This window comes from Macrobrachium nipponense, chromosome 37 (genome assembly GCF_015104395.2).
Source record: "Macrobrachium nipponense isolate FS-2020 chromosome 37, ASM1510439v2, whole genome shotgun sequence".
Classification (NCBI taxonomy): Eukaryota; Metazoa; Arthropoda; class Malacostraca; order Decapoda; family Palaemonidae; genus Macrobrachium; species Macrobrachium nipponense.
The window spans coordinates 32,292,946-32,314,167 of record NC_061097.1 but is presented as its reverse complement, the minus strand read 5'-3'; the positions used below and the strand labels follow the sequence as shown (position 1 = coordinate 32,314,167).

Genomic DNA, 21,222 nt, shown 5'->3' with positions numbered 1-21,222 from the left:
TCGTACACTCCTGGATTTTTTCTCCTACTATATTGTTTTCTTTCTTTTATTTTATTTTATTATAACATGTATTTTGTTGTGGCTAGGTTAGTTAGGCGTCTGGCTTAGCCTAGGTCCTGGCTCCTTGAGCCTATGCTACCGCTCATCAGTTCGGTTGCTTCCCTATAGCATCTCTCTGATCAGTCGGTTTTGGCCCAGTAGGTCTCCATGCTACCGCTTTTCAGTTCAGTTGCTTCCCGATAGCATCTCTCTGATCAGTTGGTTGGTCCTAGGCTTAGTTGTCTTATTTTGGTCTTACCGCCTCGTGGTCACTACGCGATCACGAGACAGCCAGACGCTGCCCAGTCCCACCCCCTTGCCCCCTCCTCCCGCTCTTCCATAGAGTCGGGGGAGGGTGGGTCGGTCTGCCCACGCTCGCTCCACATACCCGAGCATGCCTCCCTCTCTCCCCCCAGGCGGAGGGGCCAGGGAGACGTGGGACAGAACCCCAGACTGGACGCCGACCTCTGTCCGGCTTCTCAGGTTCCGGCCCGGTGGTTGAATGTGGTTGGGGTGGGGTACTGGCCTGTTTCCCCCCATCCGTTGCTTCCTTGTCGCTCCGGTTCGCTCGAGCCTGTATGTCTCCTCGCTCTTCCCGACCTTGCTAGGACTCCTTTCCTGATCGGAGTCCTGGCATCCAGCGGGAAGATGTTAGTCCACCCAGTAGAGTGGACCGGAACATACAGTGGGTCCCTGCTAACCTTACCGCATTGCTGAGTTACTAAACTCCGCTACGCACTGGACTTGGTCCGGTTCGTTTGAGTTTTAGGTTTAAGCGTTATTAGATTAACTATAAGTTTATCTTAAGTACCTTAAACCTTTTCCCCCCTCCCTTACATGTCTTACCGGATATCTCCGGGATTATAGCCTATTCAGGCGAGGCAAGGGGGGGGTTATGCCCAAATTTTTTCCGAGCTCCGGCATGCAACGGAGTTCTTCTGTCCTTTAGCCTGTAAGTGTTATTCTTTAAGATACTCATGTATCTTCCCACTTACAGGCCACCAACTGTGAGCATCCGGGATGCGCCGCCACACTTCAGGACCCATGTGGACACGAAGTTTGCCGGTCCCATGCTCCATGCGCGACGCTGCACGGGACATCCAGGTCTGGTACCATGAGACGTGTACCATATGTTTACGATCTGGTGAGCCAGCTTTTAGAAGGGGTGAGTATCCCATCTCCGGTAGCTGCTCCGCTTCTGTTTTAGTGCTTAAGTTTTCATCATCCACTTTAACTTAAGGCATCTAAGTAAGTTATATTTTAAGTTTTAGTTTTAAGTGATTCTTAATCTAATCTACGCCCTCTCTTCCAGGCGCCGGCAGTGAAGGATACCGCACTGGCAACCCTGCGGGCCTGGGTCGGCGGTTTTGGGAAGAACGCCGCCAAGGGTATGCCCTACATCTTGGAGAAGCGGTTGGCGCTGTTAATCTTCCCCGGAGGCAAGGCGACAGGATACGTCGACCCAGTAGAGGCGCCCCTACTATCGCCTTCATCCAACAACAGCTGGCTGCCTCATTAACTGATCCAGACCAGGATATCTCCACGGACGTCGCGACTCTAGATATTAATGTGGAACCTATGGTAGGTGTAGACGACCTGTTGGTCGAGGTAAGTAGGGTGGACACCCAAGGGTCACCCTTGGGTGTAACTGTTTCTTCTAACTCCTGCAACCTCTCCATCCTTCCAAGAAGCTTTACAGGTGATGAATTATATACTCCTCCTGACGCTTCGGTTAGACCTAAGGTCAAGGGTCAAGCAGTGAAATCCTTGACTAAGTCGTCGTCGTCGTCTAAGAAGTCGACTTCGGCGTCATCCTCCTCACGTAAGTCTCCGGCTGCGAATCCCGGAGCAGACAGGTCTAAAGCTTCTAGCTCCGGCTCTAAGTCCTCGAGGAGTAAATCCTCCAGAGAGAGATCTCGCACCCCGGCAGAGTCACCAGTTCCGCTACCCTTGGTTCCGATTCAGAGCCCCTCCACCTCCGCAGCAGCTGCCGCTTGGACTCCAATGCTGGCCTGTTGCAACAGGTGGGCGACCTGGTTGGGTCCCTAAAGAGTAGCATGGAACAAATGATCTCTCGTCTGTCGGATAGGATTACTTCCCAAGACTCCATTATAAGCCGGACTGAGAGAAGCCCCTCTAGCCTCTCCTCCACTTTCCAATACGAGTGGAACTCAGCTTCCTCCGTATGACTCGCTACCTCCGTTCTCGATGAACAATCCATGGAGAGTAGCGTCATACGCCCCCTTCCAAGACGGTCTCATTTCCATACCGGAATTCGGAACTCGAAGGATAGAGGACTTCGAGTTCTTCCCGGAAGACCTCCAGCCTCCGTTCATAGGCTACGCAAGGCTTACACTTCAGCCATGGTTCGGGATGATAGGGTACCAAAGGAGACAGTCCTCTATTCACGAGACCAGGCTCAGAGAGAATGGCTCAGATGTTTAGAGGACATGGATTGTTCTAATACCAGGATACAACCTTTCAAGAGTCCCTTTACCATTTTCACAATGGATGAGAGTACCCCGCTCCCGTTCCTGACAAAGATCGCGAGGTCTACCATCCCAGCGGCCCAGAAGGGGGAACCCATGCCTCAATTGAAGGAAGCAGATCCCACATCTCCGTTGCTCCCCTCAGCCGGAGAATTGTGGGAGGACTTGCCAAACACCTTCTCAGCCTGGCAAACTCAAACCGGACTGTGCTATGGAGCAGTTTGGTGAAAAGCTACCCAGGCTCCAGATGGCCTTATTCAGGCTGAATTTGACGCGAAATCGCGATTAGCCAGATCAATTAACTCTATGGCTATGTCCGAGGTAGCAACCATAGCTTATGGCTCAGAACCGCTTTTTAAGCTCATGACCCCAAAGCCCTGACTCAAACGGTACAGTCGGATATGTTTGAGTTTGCCACTGCTAGAACGAATTGTAGGAAGCATGTCCTACAAGAGGCAACCATTCGACATGAGCCGAATAGGTTACTCTCGTCTAACATCTGGGGAGCAGATCTCTTCCCAGAAGCTATGGTGAAGGAAGTCCAGTCAGAGGCTACGAGGCTGAACCAGAGCCTTAAGGACCGTTGGGGCCTTACGGCTAAGAGGAGACAAGACCTAACACCTAAAGGTAAGGGACAGAGGAAACCTAGGCGTTTCCATCCTTACCAGAAAAGCAGACAGAACCACGCTTTCCTCAGCAAGTTCCATCCGCGGTGCCCTTAGTGCAAACAGCCCAACCTTCCGCCTCTAAGGCTCAATCACAGCCAATTTATGTGATATCCCCTCAGCCTCAGCCCTCCACCTCTTACGCCATCTCTCCAGCTTACAATCAAGCCTTCGAGAGTCAAGCTTCACAGAAGTATGACCGCTCGGGTAAGGGAGGCAGAGGTAAGCGTTCCTTTCGTGGGAGAGGATCGGGAGGCCCCTTTAACAGGGGAAAGCACTTCAGAGGAGGCCGAGGCGGTTACCAGAACCAATGAAGAACTTCAGGTAGGAGGGAGGCTGTTTCACTTTCGCCACCGGTGGAACTTCAGCGAATGGGCTCAGAGCATAGTGTCAAAAGGCCTGGGTTGGAGCTGGTTTGACGAACCCACCTCCATCCAGACCTTTCCGTCAACTTCCTTCCAAGAATTTGACAGAGTACGCAGAGGACCTCCTTCAGAAAGGAGCTATAGCGAGAGTCAAGAAATTAAAATTTCAAGGTCGCTTGTTCAGCGTGCCAAAGAAAGGCTCACAAAAAAGAAGGGTAATTCTAGACTTGTCCCGCTTAAACTTAGCCATCCGCCCTGCGACAAGTTCAAGATGCTCACGATCTCACAGGTGCGGACCTTACTTCCCCGTGGGGCCGTCACCACCTCTATCGATCTTACAGACGCCTACTATCATATCCCTATTGCAAGACACTTCCGTCCGTATCTGGGTTTCAAGATAGGAGACCAGGGCATTCTCCTTCAAGGTAGTTCCCTTCGGACTCAACGTGGCACCCAGGGTGTTCACGAAACTAGCGGAAGCGGTAGTGCAACAACTCAGATCACAAGGGATTATGGTAGTAGCGTATCTCGACGATTGGTTGATCTGGGCTTCAACAGTCGAGGAATGCAACAGAGCTACACTGAAAGTGATTCAGTCCTGGAATATCTAGGCTTCAAGATAAACAGGACCAAGTCAAGACTCACTCCAGAGTCAGACTTTCAGTGGCTGGGCATTCAATGGAATCTATCCTCCCATACTCTGTCGATTCCATCAACCAAAAGGAAAGAAATAGCGTAGTCAGTCAAGCAATTTCTAAGTCACAAACTGGCGTCAAGGAGAGCTCAGGAGAGGATCCTGGGTTCTCTCCAGTTTGCATCAGTGACGAACGTCTTAATGAAAGCCAAACTGAAAGACCTAACCAGAATCTGGCGCTCACGAGCAAATGTCAGGGCCAGGGCCATGGGCAAACTATCCTCAGTCCCTCTGATTCTAAAGAATCGTCTTCGGCCGTGGGCGAAAGTCAAGAATTTGTCAGTGTCAGTACCCCTTCAGTTCCCTCCACCAGGGATTACCATCCACACAGACGCGTCCTTAAGCGGTTGGGGAGGGTATTCACAGGTCCAAAAGGTTCAAGGAACTTGGTCACCTCAGTTCAGTCAGTTCCATATAAACGTACTGGAGGCAATGGCAGTGTTCTTGACTCTAAAAAGGTTGCGCCCACCAAAGTACTCCCACATAAAGCTAGTTCTGGACAGCGCAGTGGTAGTACATTGTATAAACAGAGGAGGCTCAAGTCACGTCATCTAAATCATGTGATGGTAGCCATCTTCTCCCTGGCAGACAAGTTCAGTTGGCATCTCTCCTCCACTCACATAGCTGGAGTGAGAAACGTCATAGCAGACGCGTTATCCCGATCAGTGCCCCTAGAGTCGGAATGGTCACTGGACAACAGTTCGTTCCAATGGATCCTTCAAAGAGTCCCAGGGCTACAGGTGGATCTCTTCGCATCTCAAGCGAATCACAAACTTCCCTGTTATGTAGCCCCCAACCTGGACCCTCTGCCTATGCCACGGACGCCCTGGCTCTAGACTGGAACAACTGGAAGAAGATTTATGTCTTTCCCCCAGTGAATCTTCTTATGAAAGTTTTAAACAAACTCAGGACGTTCAAGGGTCAAGTGGCTCTAGTAGCCCCAGACTGGCCGAAGAGCAATTGGTATCCCCTAATTCTGGAGCTGGCCTTCGTCCTCTTCGGATCCCCAATCCCAAGCTCTCCCAGTCAGTACAAACGAAGACTGTGTTCGCTTCCTCAGGGATTCTCAAAACCCTAACTTTATGGATTTCATGAAGTTTGCGGCAAAAAAGAGATGCGAATATTGACCCTCAGAATATTCTCTTCTTGGAATCCGATAAAAGGGATTCAACTTTGAGACAGTACGATGCTGCTGTCAAAAAGTTAGCAATCTTCCTGAGAGAATCTGATATTAGAATCATGACAGTTAATTCAGCTATATCCTTTTTCAGATCCTTATTTGAAAAAGGTTTAGCAGCTAGCACGATTACGACAAACAAGTCAGCCTTGAAAAAGATATTTCAATTTGGGTTCAACATAGACTTGACGGATTCCTACTTCTCGTCTATTCCTAAGGCATGTGCTAGACTTAGACCTTCTGTAAGGCCTACGTCAGTTTCATGGTTCTTAAACGATGTTCTAAAACTGGCTTCAGAAACCGACAATGACACATGCTCGTTTATAATGCTCTTAAGGAAAACCCTGTTTTTATTAAGCTTAGCTTCAGGAGCAAGAATTTCAGAACTGTCGGCTTTATCCAGAGATCCGGATCATATTCAATTCCTTCCCACAGGGGAAGAAGTACTACTTTCTCCGGAACGTAGCTTTTTAGCAAAGAATGAAGATCCTTTGATGAGGTGGGAACCTTGGAAGGTACTACCCCTTCCACAAGATGTATCTCTTTGCCCAGTTACAACCTTACGAGCCTTTCTGTCCAGGACCTCCTCATCCTCATCGGGTCCCCTCTTTTTTTAAGAGGGAAAAAGGTGGTACTTTATCCATTAAAGGCATCAGGCAGCAAATCCTGTACTTTATTAAGCAAGCCAATCCTGACTCTTTCCCGAAAGCACATGATGTTAGGGCAGTAGCCACCTCAATTAATTATTTCCAACACATGAACTTCGATGAGTTGAAAAAGTATACCGGGTGGAAATCGCCGACAGTGTTCAAACGCCATTACCTTAAGTCCTTGGAAGCTCTGAAATTTTCAGCAGTAGCAGCGGGAAACATAGTTTCCCCTGATTCTAGTTAATTCGTAGTAGAAGATTCAGTCCTCCTTTCTACCTGCTTCACCCAACAGTTCGTCTATTCCTACCGTGTTCCATTTACATTCACCTGGTGTCTTAGCTGCTTTTATGATGATGTAGTGGGTGCCCCTTAGTTTTTGCTAGGGACACTCACAGATGATTATGGATTTTGATCTCATGGATGTTACCCCTTATTTTTATGCTAGGGGATACATCTCATTTATAATGGTTACGGGTTTTGTATATTAAGTCATATGCATTCCATATATATTATCATTGTTGTTTAATTTGTTCATTTGACTACTCTAATTGCTATTATATTTTGATACATGCCTTTACACAGATACCATTTTGTTACATGTAAGCCATTTACCTCTGTACATATGTAAATTACCTTATGATAAGAAACATGTTTAGAATTAAGGGTAATTTAAGCATATTTCTATTTTGTATCACTGTGTATTTGTATCTTTTTAGCAATTATATTCTTTTTTATATTTACTTTATTTTTTATTTGAGACCTATTCTTATTTATTTTATTACTTTTGTTTACAATCTTGTGCTATTTCTCTGGTACGATTTCGCGCAGCGACACGAGCTGAGCCCAGAAAAGGGATTTTGACGTAAGGAAAAATCTATTTCTGGGCGATTGGCTCGTGTCGCCAGCGAAATCCCACCCTACCCATCCCTTCGCCCAAGATTGTCTGCTAACTTCAGGATGGCCACCAGAGGCGCAGCAGTCGGCAGCATGGGATGGAGTAGTAGTAGTACGAGCTGCTCACTCTGTGGGTCGGCTCTCCTCATGGAGGGTTTTTGTTGTGGGAGATTTCTATTGGTTTTTGGCTCGTGGTAGTGGTCTCACTCGCCTAGTGTTCATACCGACACCCTCTTGGAGGGTGAGCGAGTCAGTTATACTGACCTTTTTCTTTATTTTATTTATTCTCTGGTATGTGTTAGTACATTTACCCTAGAAATAATAGATTAAAGGATATTTCGCTGGCGACACGAGCCAATCGCCCAGAAATAGATTTTTCCTTACGTCAAAATCCCTTTTTTCTTTCATCAAACAATGCTTCACGTGCAATTCCTAAAGAGCTTTTTTAAATAGTACTGCATCAATTACAGGTATGTAATAACTCAGTAAACTTATTACTTGAAAATAAATACAAAGGCTACTAACTATCTGTGTCAAAAATGTTTCTCCATCTTTTCCTGTTACCTTTACTGCTATTAAATATTATATTTACTAATTTTGTTCTTTCATAATGCTAAATTATGCATCTTACTTTACATTTGACAGATACTTTTCAGATGGAAATCTACTGTGTTAAATCATATACAAACTGTTATGTTAAAATGCTCATACACTTGAATGCTCAACTTATTTACTGTAGTGTTGTGTAGAGGGGGGTAAAACTGTCCAAATGTGGACCTTAATTTGTTACCTTAAAATGCATTACCAAACATTTAATACCTTATCCATTACTACAAAAGGCATGAAAAAAAAGTACTACTCATCAAAACTTTTTTCTTTCATCAAACAAAATACTTCACGTGCAATTCCTAAAGAGCTTTTTTTAAATAGTACAGCATCAATTACAGGTATGTAATAACTCAGTAAACTTATTACTTGAAAAATAAATACAAAGGCTACTAACTATCTGTGTCAAAAAGCTTCCAGGTGCCATCTTTGGAAACCGACACCATTCGCGTTGAGTCGCTGTTGATGCCGCAGCTGTATATTCCTGCATTGTGACCAGTCAGGTCAAAAGCTCTTTTGACGCCTTCAAAGTTGCCTTCCTTGCTATACTTCACGTGCCAAACCTTCACGTCTGGGGTAAAGCCTGAAAGTTGTGCAGAGATGAAGAGTATACTGAAGCGTGTAGTCCAACAGAAGTTCAACAAGCTTTGATAAGGTAATGCTGAAATACTGATACCCTCAGGAAATATGCCCGGTAAAAATATAAACCTTCTCATGAAGATCAGGTCTGAATGTAATAAGTCTTCTTGAACATAAGCAATCTTTTTAATTCTGACAAGAAAAGGAACAGCACTAAAAATACAAGATTGATTATATCAAATGGATATATAATTTAATAAATAAATTTTTTTTAAAATACCACAAAGATTTCTAGAATAACACCCACACACTAGACAGGAAAAGCAACCCTTTTGGCTGATGTTTTTGCAGTGAGCACAGTAATGCAAAACTCGCTATTTTTTTTTTCTATAAAGCAATAACACTGGTTAGGATTTTGAAAACTGCTGAATCTTGCAGTCTAAAATGTTTGAAATATTATAATCCTGCAGAAATCAGCAGCTATTTACTCATTTGTATCATAGCTAAAATATAAAAAATCATAAACAGCAAGCACACAATGTACGAATGTACACAAATCCATAAGACCTACCTGTTGTAGCGATGAAACGTCCGCAAGGGGAAAGGATAGCAGAGTACGTGTCTCCGTGACGTGGATCGACTGTTTGTAGAATTTCTCCTTTCAGGGTCCATATGATAAGCTCATTTTTATTGTTGCAGGACATAATAAACCTGCCGCTAATATCAATGTCAAGAGCAATGACATCTGCGATGTTATTGTGCTGAAAGAAAGCGCAAACTATCAATATCCTATCTTTCTTCTTTGAGAGGGGATTAAGGAGGCTAATGAGACAGAAAGATTGTCGAGATTTGAAAGTTGAAAGAAAATGGAATGGAATAAATAATTTATGCCAAAGGCCAAGAGCTGGGACCAATGTCATTCAGCACTGAAAGGGAAATAGTAGAAAGTACGTAAAGAGGTTTAAACTTTGCAGCTGCACTATGAAATAATTGCTAGGAGAGGGTGGAATAGTCAAATGGAAGAGAGTGAATATGAACAGAGATATATGTACTATAAAAAGAATAAATCCAGAGTAGCTATTAGCATTAACGTAGTTAAAATGAAATTATCACATAGCAATTTAAGTACTGGTACCTGGCAGCTGCATTGTCACCAATAACAAAGCTGCATTACAATTCAGAGGTAACTTTTAAAACATCATCCACCCCTCACCACAAAGGTAAAAATAAAGATAAAACATATTAACAAAGTATATTTATGTTGATATTTCTGTATCCAAAACAAAAATATACCAAAGGCAAAATTGAGTATAACATTGCACTAGATGTAAAACAGTTACTAGACCTAAATGAAAGGTGCAAGCCTAACAGGAGGGGAGCACTTGACTTATAATGATATCTAATTAGAGATACAATGTATGATAAAAGTACAGCAGACATCTTACCTGTGGAAAAGTAAGAGCCACCTGTGGGTTTCCCACAGTCCCGTCAGGTCTTTTGGACACTTTGTAGACCTCAATGGCATTTGCTGATTGTTTGTGAATAATAAAGGCTTTGGTGTCTGGACTCCAGCACACTAGTGAGGCATAGTCGAACTCAATGTTCCCACGAATTGACTTGTGTGATGGTAGGCCAAAGTCTTTGGTTGACCAGATCAGCACGGTTCGATCTGTGCACGAAAGGAATGACCTACAGGAACAACTGTACAATAGAATGGCAAAATTCTCTCGCAAATCAATTCCATCACTTAAAAACCAAAGATAAAATTTTGAAATGTCATGTCTCGGAGAAAACAAAAAGCTGCTGATGTGTGCAATTTTGTTTTTCATATGGTAAGGCATACTATTCAACTTGACTACTCAAGGCACACTTTACACTAGTTATTATATATATATGCTGTACTTTAAAATGTAACAAAATGCAATATACCTACCAAGAAATTTCACACCAGGATAAACAAAAAATTGATTAACAATTATTACTAAACACCACTACATACAAAATTACCCACAATATTCGACCCATTAAATATCACACACTATGAAATTCGATGAAATTATGTTGAACCAGACTGCTAAGCTAAATGTACAGCTCTCATACAATGGTTGAAAGTATTAATTTTTTTTATTCATATTTTGAGAGTCAAATCTTGATCCACAAGGAAATGACAGACCTGCCTCTGGATAGTCAGGGAAAATAGGAGCTGAAGGAGATTCCCAAAACTTGTCTCAGAAGGAAAGACATGGCTGGTGAGCCAAACACTCCAAAGACCAATCATTTAGAGGGTGTGGGAAAAGGTGCCTTGTCGGGCTTTACAAGTTTACCAAAGTGGAGGCAGAACACCTTTGAGGTATGGGCAGTAATCATACAAATGCAGACGATAATTATTTACAACAACTATTGGCTGAAAACCTAATAATAATACTTTAATCAATAATCAACACTAACTGGACCACTCAGTTAAGACTCCGACATTCATTGGTTTAACTTTGGACTAAGCTGGCTTAAACTAGCATGGAGTCACCCAACCAACAAAGATGACCTCCTTCAGTATACTGAGGTATAAAGATTCCAGCAAAGGAACTGACCTAATTCCCTGTATACTGCTAATGCAAACTTTTACATCTCAGATGAGCTGTCAGTGTTGACAGCTTTACTATCCAGTTTAGATTGTACTGAAAGCACCATTGATGTCATGACTCAGCTGGCCTGAGGTGCTATCGATGCTACACCAAGTTTAAAAACAAAATGCTCTCCTTGATGTGATGCATCATAGCTAGAAGACAGAGATTGCAACAGGGTTCTCCTTCATGATGAGTCATGAGTACCAAACATCTGTCACTTTCCTTTGGATGGGTAGTAGTAGCACACCATTTCTTCTTTGAGATTTGTTCCTAAAGAACATAAAAACTTGCATCTTTAAAGGGAGACTTAATGAAGTCATTAAGCAGGAGGAATTCTGTCTAGAAAGCATGACCGGCATTGATTTCCCCCCTGGAAATGTCAACCTCCATTTTAAGTAAATAAGAAAGGGAAGGCCGACTCCTGTCACCTCCTGTAGCTCTAACATTTGAGATCTAAAGATAACATGTCAGCAAATCACACAGACAGTTTGGTTGTTTTCAAGGCACTGATGTCACCTGCATTTTAATATTAGACACCTGTAAACCCCACAGTAGAGGGTATGAAAGCTCCAATTACTAGGTACTACAGGAGGCAGCAAAAACGATTACGTACCTCTCAAACATCAGTACCTGTATTACCTTAAACCGAGCTCAAGGAATTAATGGTGCTCAATAACATGCGCAGTTTATACTACTCTCTTTAACATGCGCAGTTTATACTACACTCATTGATATGCAGTCATTACTACTTCTGTAACTGGTCCTGACTCCAAGTCTTATTAGGGATTTAAATTCAGCAAAACTGTGTAATCATGGAGTTCTTCTGAAACGTTTATCAAATAAAGTTCTCAAGATAAATCCAGTTACTCTAATTTTTCCACTGTCATATACATTTCTACATATTCCACTAGTGCAGTTTAACACACAAATCTTCTACACCAACTTGACTCTTGCATTCTCGACCTGCACATCTGTCAGGTTAATCATTCTGGGCATTCGTAAAGTCTTCATCCTGTTACTGCCATATTTTTACTCTTCTGACTACATATCTTCTTCCATTCTCATTACATACATAATCTTATCATATTTCTGACAATTTCCCAGCTGCTGGACCACAGACATTTCCACAAAGTCATTCATTATATGACCTCTCTACAGTAGTACCATAAATTGTTTAAGTCTTATTGCATAATCAACCTTTCTAAAATGTTTCCTCCATTTTCACTGCCAGTAGCCAGGACCTTGCCTCAAAACATTTTATAAGCCTTTATGTGCACCACAAGTTCATTTGTTTACGGATTACTCTTGTTGATATGTACTTCAAAATTTTTTTTTCCTCTTCAGGCATTATACAGCCACTTTACTTTGTAGCTTTTCTCTCAGATCAATATTCTTCACCGTTTGACACCCCTTGAGCACTAAATTCTCTAACCAGTCTCCCAAAGAGCACTGTCTCCGCCCAATTCCAAGTATTGTCCTACTGCTTTTTCAACCATTTGTAGCCTTCCCTTATGCCAAAGCCATCACATATAATTGCACCTGAACAAGTTATGGTGTTAAGTGCAAGGTGATACTTTAAAATCTTTCAATTTGCTCTACTTTTTGCACAGAAGCTTACCATTTTTGCAGGCACCTGAAATATCCATAAAACTGTGCAAAGTAGTTTCTCTGTTGAAAACAAAGTTTACAAAACTCTGGAGCTTAAGGGACATTATGCTAGGCACTCGGTGCAGGAAATCTGTTACAACTCGAAAAAATTACTTCGGCTATATGAACACTGCTTCTGTGGTATAACTAGTAGGAATTATGTGTAAAAATTGGAATAAAAAATTTAAGTCAGAGGATGTGCTGGAACCTCTAAGGACATTTTGCACTGAAAATTTTGAAACAATTGTCGGGAGAAGGCGGAAAGTACAGAGGGAGAAAAAGAATATGAATGGAGGTAGTAGGAATGAAAGGGGTGGCTGGTAGGGTCTGAAGGGATGCTGCTGCAAAGAACCTCAAGTAATACCTACAATGCACAGCATGATCTCACCAAAACTCAAGGGTAAGAAAGAAAAACCACCTTGACATATTCATTTCTTTATTTCATAGCAATAACTTGCCAAATATTTGTGAAAAGTATAGCTTGGACCGAGCCCAAACATTTTAAGGCAGGAGATCTGGAGTCTCTCAGACCCAGAGTAAAATAAAATATAAAAATCAAAGTGGGGTTCAAAAGAAGCCCTTGACATTGTTCTTCGGCAATTCAATGGAGAGTATAATAGAGTAAGTAGCTTAAAAACAAACTCCCATGAACAAATGGCCCTTGCAACCCTTGCGCAACAAATAAATACAACTTCATACATTTTCGACATCAGTCATTCACACGGTTACACTCGAGGCATTCGTACAATATTCGTAAAATCTTGAACAGTTTCAGTTTTCCACAAGAAAATTAAATTAAATCTTTTTGCACTGCTGACAAAAAATTACGTAATCTCCAAAATACAAATCTCATTAGTTCATGATGAGAAGAAATAAAAATAAGAAAAACATTTAAAAGTCACGTCTGAAACCATAAATGAAAAAGAACTTCCTTGTATGCATTTCAGACCACCATCTCAATAAAAATGTGAATGTCCAGGTGTTCAGATTCCAAAAAAAAATGGCTCAAATTAAATTAAAACTCACCCAAATTAAGTTACAATTAATAACCAACCACCCAACAACTCTCGCACTTCATCAGACTGGGAATGTTTCCAGACAACCGACCAAAGATTTTGAGATCGAAGCAGGCTGCCTAAGTATACGAGGTTCACAGGAAGAGTTTGGTTCATTAAACTACCACGGAAAGAATTTTCCTTCGCTAAAAAATTTAAGTGTCTGACCTCTTAAGATCATAATTCAGTGAATAATGGGAAAAACTGGATAAAATTGTAAAAAGATTGAGGATTTTTTTTTTTTTTTAAATTGAAAGATTTTTCCCCAATCTGTGCACATATCTAATATCTACATACCTGCAGTTAAGTAATATCTTTTTTTTTTTTTAATTTCAATTGGCAGAAAAGCTTAAAAGAGTACAGTATATATAAATTGTACCTATCAACCTATGACTTGAATTACCACAACATGGCAAAAAGTAGCACAAAAAAAAGGAAAAAAAAAAAAGGAAAAACAAGAAACCACCAGGCCTATTCTAGTTAATGGCAGGAAATTTGCTAACAATATTGTACATTCACCAAGTATTTATGGAAAGACTAAATGAAAATTCACCGAATTTCTCAAGTCTTTCAATAAACACTCACACATTAAAAGTATAAAAAATAAAAACGCATTTGTAGGGGAAGTATATATACGTTTCCCTAACTAGGTAACCTTAAAAAGACAGCATTAAGTAATTTTGCCCATCGAGATCAGCCAAGATTTGTTGAATACTTAGTCCCCATTCTTGCATTTTGTATAAAAAATGTGACTGATGCCGGAGGAAAAATGTCTCATTATACCTTTTCTAAGTAATGCAAAATTTTGACCAAATACTACCTTTGTAATACTGAGGGAATGACAGAATACTATTTTCCAATACTGAAGACAGCAAATGATACAAGGATCAGGAGTTTAAACTGACTGACAAAGTATGAATTTCTATCGGGAAAAGGCAATTCTTAACAATACCATATGTATTTAATAGACAAATTAAATATCTGAACCAGGGGGCAGGCATTCTTGGATTTAAAATGCAAAATTAGCAAAGTTTTGTCAAATTTCTCATGAGAAAGTTGAAAAATTATCACACAAATAAAGCTTCCAGGTTTCCAAAATAGCAAAATAAACATAAAAAATTATTGCAAAATAAAACCACAACAAGAAAGGGAAGCCAATGTGAAAAGTGTTCATGACAATAGAAAGCTCAATGACAAAAAATTCCTACAAATGTAAACAAATACAAGTAACTCGAGAAACAAAAACATAAGGTTTTACAGAACAACACTTGTACTTATTTTACAGATATCCAAAATGAATAACAAAATGTAAATTCGACTCAGGCAAGACGACAAAAATGTTTAACTGGCAAACCCTTTAAACACCTTGTTTACAATACCTTTGTCCTTTATGTTGCACCACTAAATCAATATACAACTTACTTGTCTTACCACATGTGACTGGAAACACTAGCAACAAAATTCCTAACTAATCAATAACAACTCCTAGTCTCCCTTTCTTATTGGGTAATAACAAAAAAGTTGCGTTTGTTATGTGCAACATTTTTGAGAAGTCTGTAGTATATTTCCACAATTGTACTAAATTCTAAACTGATCTCACACATTATCAAGGTTCCAAAACAACTTACAAAACGGCATCTGCGGCGTGAATCTCGAAGTGACAAAACACCATAAAATATAAAATTGACAGAAATAGACAAAATTAGTAACATTAAAAGGACCTAAATATTCTCTCGAATTTTACTTACAGGAAATTTTTCTTATAACGAAAATTACGTCAGACTAAAACTAACCCAATTGAAGATAAGAACAGAAAGGAACAGAGAATTTTAACTGAAAGCAAAATTGCCGAACTTGATGTTAGAAACCTAACGATAAATATAAATAACCAACTGACATGACCCTAGAATTGACAAGTAAAAAAAAAAAAAAAAAAAACCAAAAAAAAAAAAAAAAAAAAAATCCCTTTCATTAATGTTTCACAAGTCGAGTGATAAAACAATGGAATGAAACTATCACGTTCACAACTAAAGAGCAAAGCACGCTCACCAAAAAACGAGTGAAAAAAGTACTATTTACAAATTCAACCAAAAAATGGCTAACCTTAAGAAAGACTTATCACAACCAAATGAATCTGTACCACTAACCCCTGGATTAAAAAGCTGCCTCGGGATTTCTCCAACCTCGAAATCACACGTTACGTACTTTGAACAAATTCTGACAGACTGAAAAATGGAAACAAAATACTGTACTCCTAAAAATTGGCAATTAAAATAACTAAAATTCAATGCTCCTAGTAAAAAGAAAACCGAATCTATTCTAAAAGAAATAAAAACGAAAAAAAAACCACTTGTGGGAATCCCACCAACGACTTGACTTTCTCACGCCTTCCTAGAAACACACCTACGCTAAAATCAACGGGATAAAATTCTCCTGCACAAGTTTCTCGTAAAAGACTATGAAATGCATCCTAATGCACAACACATTCAAATAAAAACAAAACAACAGCTTTGAGCAAAGACACAGCATTCAGAATACTGCAGTGCTAGAGGCAAATTCCTGATTATTTCTTTTAATGATAAAAGACCTAAGGCACAATATGTGATATGATCTTTCACAGTCAGGGTTCCAGTAGCAGTACAAAAGTCAACTTTGTTCTCCTCTTCACATCACATATTCTTGAGTGCTAGCGGTAAAGGCGCAACCTTCAGCGACTGCAAAGCATCGTCGCAACGAGATTCTTTCAATTGTCTGAGTACTAAATCTAAGGCGGCCGTAGCATCCTCCAGACTGTCGTGCCCTTTGCTCCCTCCTTTCTGTATGTCACGACCCAAGTGTCTCTTCGCCAAGGACTTCAGAGACTGTTTGTGTGGGATGGGTCCACAAGACTGAGAGGTCTGCGGACCCTTGAAGATCAGGGAGGTGTCGATAACGTTTCGGTGGACTAACCTGATTGCAGACAGATCGCCTTCTAAACTATGGCCAACGAGAATTGAACTGGAAGACACGCAACTCAGTATTTTCTCCCGGACTTCATGGAAGGGGGGTGCGGCTTCTATGTGATTGGCAGTTATCCCCGAAAACTGAGTATTGTAGTCAAATACTGCGCCTTCGGGTCTGACGTACGAATCTAATAAAACTCTCCCGCTGACACTAACTAACGTTACCCTGGCTAACTCGAAACCTTTCGTGGTGAAGACCATTTCGCAATCTATTCCTATCACTCTGGGTCTTCCTTCCTTACTAGAAACGTACCCTTCCAAAGGACCGTTCAACCCAGATCTTAAATTATGGTAAACGTGAAAACTAGCCCTTGTACACCCCTCTACCCCTTTCATCCTATTGCAACATTGATAATGGAGTCTACCATCTCTCCTTAACACTAGTTTCTTTGGGTGGTATTCACAAGGCTTCATTCCATTATTGCCAATAATGAAATTCTGTCTACATCTTTTACATTTCTCCACACTCTGATCCCCTGAAACACACTTTTCTACTTCTCTTTTGGACTCATTACTTCCACTGGTCTCTATCAAGAGAGTGCGACAATAGTTCATGTTCATGTCACTGCTGAACGGCCCCTCGCCATCACCGTCGTTCTCTTTGCAATCGGAGCTTACCCCCGAAGACGTATCTTGGCAGTCTTCGTGAAACCCATCGCCTGTGCTGAGATCCTCCACAGATTCTGGCTCAGAATAATCGGAGCTTGCCCCGTCGACGTCCACCTTTTTCTGTACGTCGAAGTGCTGCATGCGATTCAGCTCTGCATGGACGAGTTCACAACCGTTGAGAGCGGCAGCCAGCGTGGAGTAGCCGCTTGTCTTGAAGACGTGGACGCCCTGGTTAGTGACGTAAGGGTAGCCATTCAGGACCCTCTCTTCGACAACTGAGCAGAGGGGAAGGAGGAGGTTGTAGATCTCCTCTTCTGTCCTGCCAATGCTGTTGAAAAGCTCCTTGGTGCTCTGACTCACCATCTTCGACGTGGAAAAACAACCGGATGAATTCTTGAATTTTTTGTTCTTATTTTTGCGCTGTCGCCTTGACATTTTACCATTACTAGACGACGTTAGAATGTCCTCCGTGTCTGAAGGAGCATTGCTTGTGGCCACCTGACTGCTGCTACTGACAGAGGAAGTGTCGAGCTCCTCCACACTGCTGCTTCCCTCGGAAATGCTCGAGCCGATCAGGCAGTCCTCTAGGGTATACTGCCTCGAATAGAATTCTGCCTTACCGACACCTCTGCCGCCCGGGTCAAATCGTCTGCCACTGCCAGCTGAAGAGAAACACAGTGAACTCTGCTTAATGTTGGTCAACAAAGGAAAATAAATCATACTATTAATGCAATAAAAGAAACAGCATATAATTTGAATTAAATAACCACCTCATTAAGCAGAGTGCACTGCATTTACCCTGCTTCACAGACACTTTACCAATACTAAGTTCCTTTGCAACTTTATCTCATCAACACACACTAACAAGAAATCATAACGCCCTGACTAAAATCAAAAGCAAGAACAAGGAAAAATGCAAGAACACTTCTGGTATTAAACAAACTTTGAATAAAACCGAGTTTTTCCAATGCACAATAATAAACAAACTATTTTAAAATGTTTATTTTTATATAGTGAACACTTTTCTGCATAAATCAATCGAATTTCAGATTCAAAACTGAAGGAATTTGGAAATTGCAGAATAAAAAAAAACATTCAAAAGGAATTCAAGAACTTAAGCAATAAAAAAAATGTATAAGCAATAGAGCCTGCATAACCAATTGAAAAAATCGAGCTCACAAAATAAAACACATACATATATGGCTTCCACTGGCCAATGACATACATCAAGTGTTCCTGTCACATGTGTAAGCAATTATCTGTAATGTGCTTTTCAAAATATAAAGCAACTACCTGTAATGTGCACATTATTCTGAATATAAAGTACATTGTTCACTCCACATCAACAACAGAGAACAACGTTTTTGTCGAGGCAATAGCCTTGTTTTTCCTCTGACTGAACTGACCATTAACCCTGGCACAATGACAGATGGGCAAATGGGTGGCCTCTTTGTTAAAACTTAAACGGATGTACTTCTACACTATGCATCTTTGTTCCCGATTTTACTTTCTTCTCTCGCTTTCTCCACAACCATGACACAAGGCTGCTACGGGTGTTAAACAGTGTGAAATTGAAGATTTTAAACATCTTGATTCCAAGTCTTCACATATAATCAAACTTTGCTCTGTTCCATTGTATAAATACTTTACAGGCAATTCATGATTTTTAATGTACTTCTCAAATGAAGCAGTGCTCTTAACCTATCCTTCTCATTGAGTTTCCAGTTTTGTTTAGTTATCTTCACCTTCATAATCACTATTTCTGAGAACCATACTATTATCAAGTTGAGTTAAATTTTGAATTACATAGGAATCACAATTATTTTGTGATGTTAATATTACAGTTTCATAAACTGGGACACATAATAATCGGTATGATGCAAACAACTTTGATGTCTAACTTTCCATGCCAAATTGATAATTTAGTAAAAATCCTACCAACGAATCAATGTTAACCTTGAAACTTGCCAACAATTCTCCTATGGCTAGCTTTCATGATGAACTCTTAAATACCTAATTTTCTGTCTGTATCTCTCCAGGATCTAATCTAATAAAAGACATACCATCTACATATTAACACTTATCTTAAAAGTGACATTCATCTACAACTAGCTTCATGAAATAAGTCCTCTAAAACTGTACACAGTTTACAACTTGCAGATTTCAACCAAGTCCTGAGCAAAACTATTGGTTTGTATTCATCTCATTCACCCTCATCGTCTCTATAAAGGTTGCAGATAGGAATGATTGGATGTTATGAAATATAGAAAATAGTCTAACTGACCGCTAGGACACTTTTGGCCAATCAGATTGGCGATGAACTTTGCTATTTAGAATTTCCTAAAAGTTTTATAGGTAATGGTTTACCAGGGACAAAATTGTACCTATTTTCCCATAGTATCAGATAAAAAAAAAAAAAAAAAAAAAAAAAAAAAAAAAAAAAAAAAGGCTAGGCTTCATGACAAAAAATACAGTTAGGAAAAATCATTAGAATTACAGCTGTATTACAAGCAGCAAGACTCATAACTTTATTCCAAGACACCCACAAAACTGTAGTTACTTTGGCATCATACAATTGGGTACATGATTGATAATAAGACTACTGCCCAAACATGTAAACATTACCTAGTAAACAAGATGGGTTCAAATGGACTATAGTACTCCTTTCACAGAAGTTAGTTTTTCTACCAAAGGAAGGTAGCTATTAATTAGTGCTACTGTCAAGTTAATCATGCCAAAGCCAGTGATATATACAATAAAGTATGATTGTGAAAATTCACGATGCAGGTCAACTGAACGGTGTGGAAATTTTCAAGCATTTTGTTATTAAATAATTTTTATTTGTGTAATAAATTTGAATTTATTGACCAGCACTCCTATAATGCACTCTTCATAATGAATATACTATTTGCACGATTACCCTAAATAAAACGAGTTTGGTCAGACATGGTGGGGGAGGGTGGGGTACGTAACAGGAGGTGGTAATGCAGGGTACAATAGGCGAAAATGTTTGGACAACACAACACTGGTTTAGAGAATAAAAATTGAGTGTAAATGTGTAAAGAAAAAGATTAATGAAGTGATGAAAAAAGGATCAAGTGACTGAGTTGAAGGAGACAAACAGAAGTTTAAATCAAGATGCAATAATTACAAGCATCCCAATGATGGAGTTTAAAAAGTCCATGACTTATTTGTAGAAATTAATATGGATGGACTAAGGTACTAATTCAAAATGAGATGAGAATTGTTATGAGCACAGTTAATAGTAGTTAAGACAACTTAGTGAAAAGAGAATTTAGCAACTCCCTAGCACGAACAGCAACTCCAGATGTTAAGATCAGTTTAGTGGTTCATAAAATCTGAGAATGGTTGAAGGAAGATGTCCAGCAAATGAGATACTGGAACTGTGAGAAGGCACCTGTATCTTACTGGATGCTATCATGAAGGCATGAGTAATTCACTGGCTAAATAAAATTAATAAATTAAGTTACACTCAGAGAAGGTTTGAGTAAAATGGATCACCAAAAAGTTTCACTCTGTACAAGACTAATATAGAGGATTACAGTGCTACATTAGGTGTAAGTTTATATATGGTACATAAAAAAATTCTTAGAATTTAATTTTAAGAAATCATAAATCAAAGTTAAACAGTCTGCCATGCACAAAGGAAGAATGATGACTGCAAACAAATAAAAAGGTACTATATTCAATATTATTTATGAATCTGATCAAGTTTTTAACCTTTTGTGCTTAAAACCATGTATATCAGTGGAAAGAAGGGAAACACTGTTCCACCATGGAAAATATTGCTGTATCAAAATACCATTTCAAATATTGGAAAAAAAAAAAAAAATTATCTACTGTACGAAGAAAGTAGACCTTCTCAAGGTACAATGGTGCAAGAGTTTTACAATATCTAAGTCTACACTTCCAAGTGTTCCGCCTACTTCCGTCACATAGGTATTTGGGGAGGAGGAGGAGATTTCTTATCAGCAACACTGGTTTAGCACTTGGGCAGCTTAAACCACCCAATATAGGTCAGTGAAAAGATTGTCTTATCTTTAATATCTTGTATCAATGGATTTCAGCAAAACACCAATAAACCAGAACAACATACGTATATGTAC

General features: G+C 40.3%; 1 protein-coding gene across 5 annotated transcripts in view; it reads right to left on the bottom strand.

Moving 5' to 3' along the window:
- The window catches only part of LOC135209089 (transducin beta-like protein 2), a 76,419-nt gene that overhangs the window by 18,329 nt on the left and 36,868 nt on the right, over nt 1-21,222 (bottom strand). For 4 of the 5 annotated variants that reach the window (XM_064241679.1, XM_064241678.1, XM_064241680.1 and 1 more), the window contains exon 3: nt 15,418-17,757. In XM_064241679.1, the coding sequence (XP_064097749.1) occupies nt 16,154-17,757 (1,604 nt within the window). In that variant the 3' untranslated portion in view covers nt 15,418-16,153. Of the gene's footprint in view, nt 1-7,976; nt 8,163-8,729; nt 8,920-9,603; nt 9,828-15,417; nt 17,758-21,222 lie in introns of those variants that run through there. The other variant, XM_064241682.1, reaches the window with a different exon arrangement.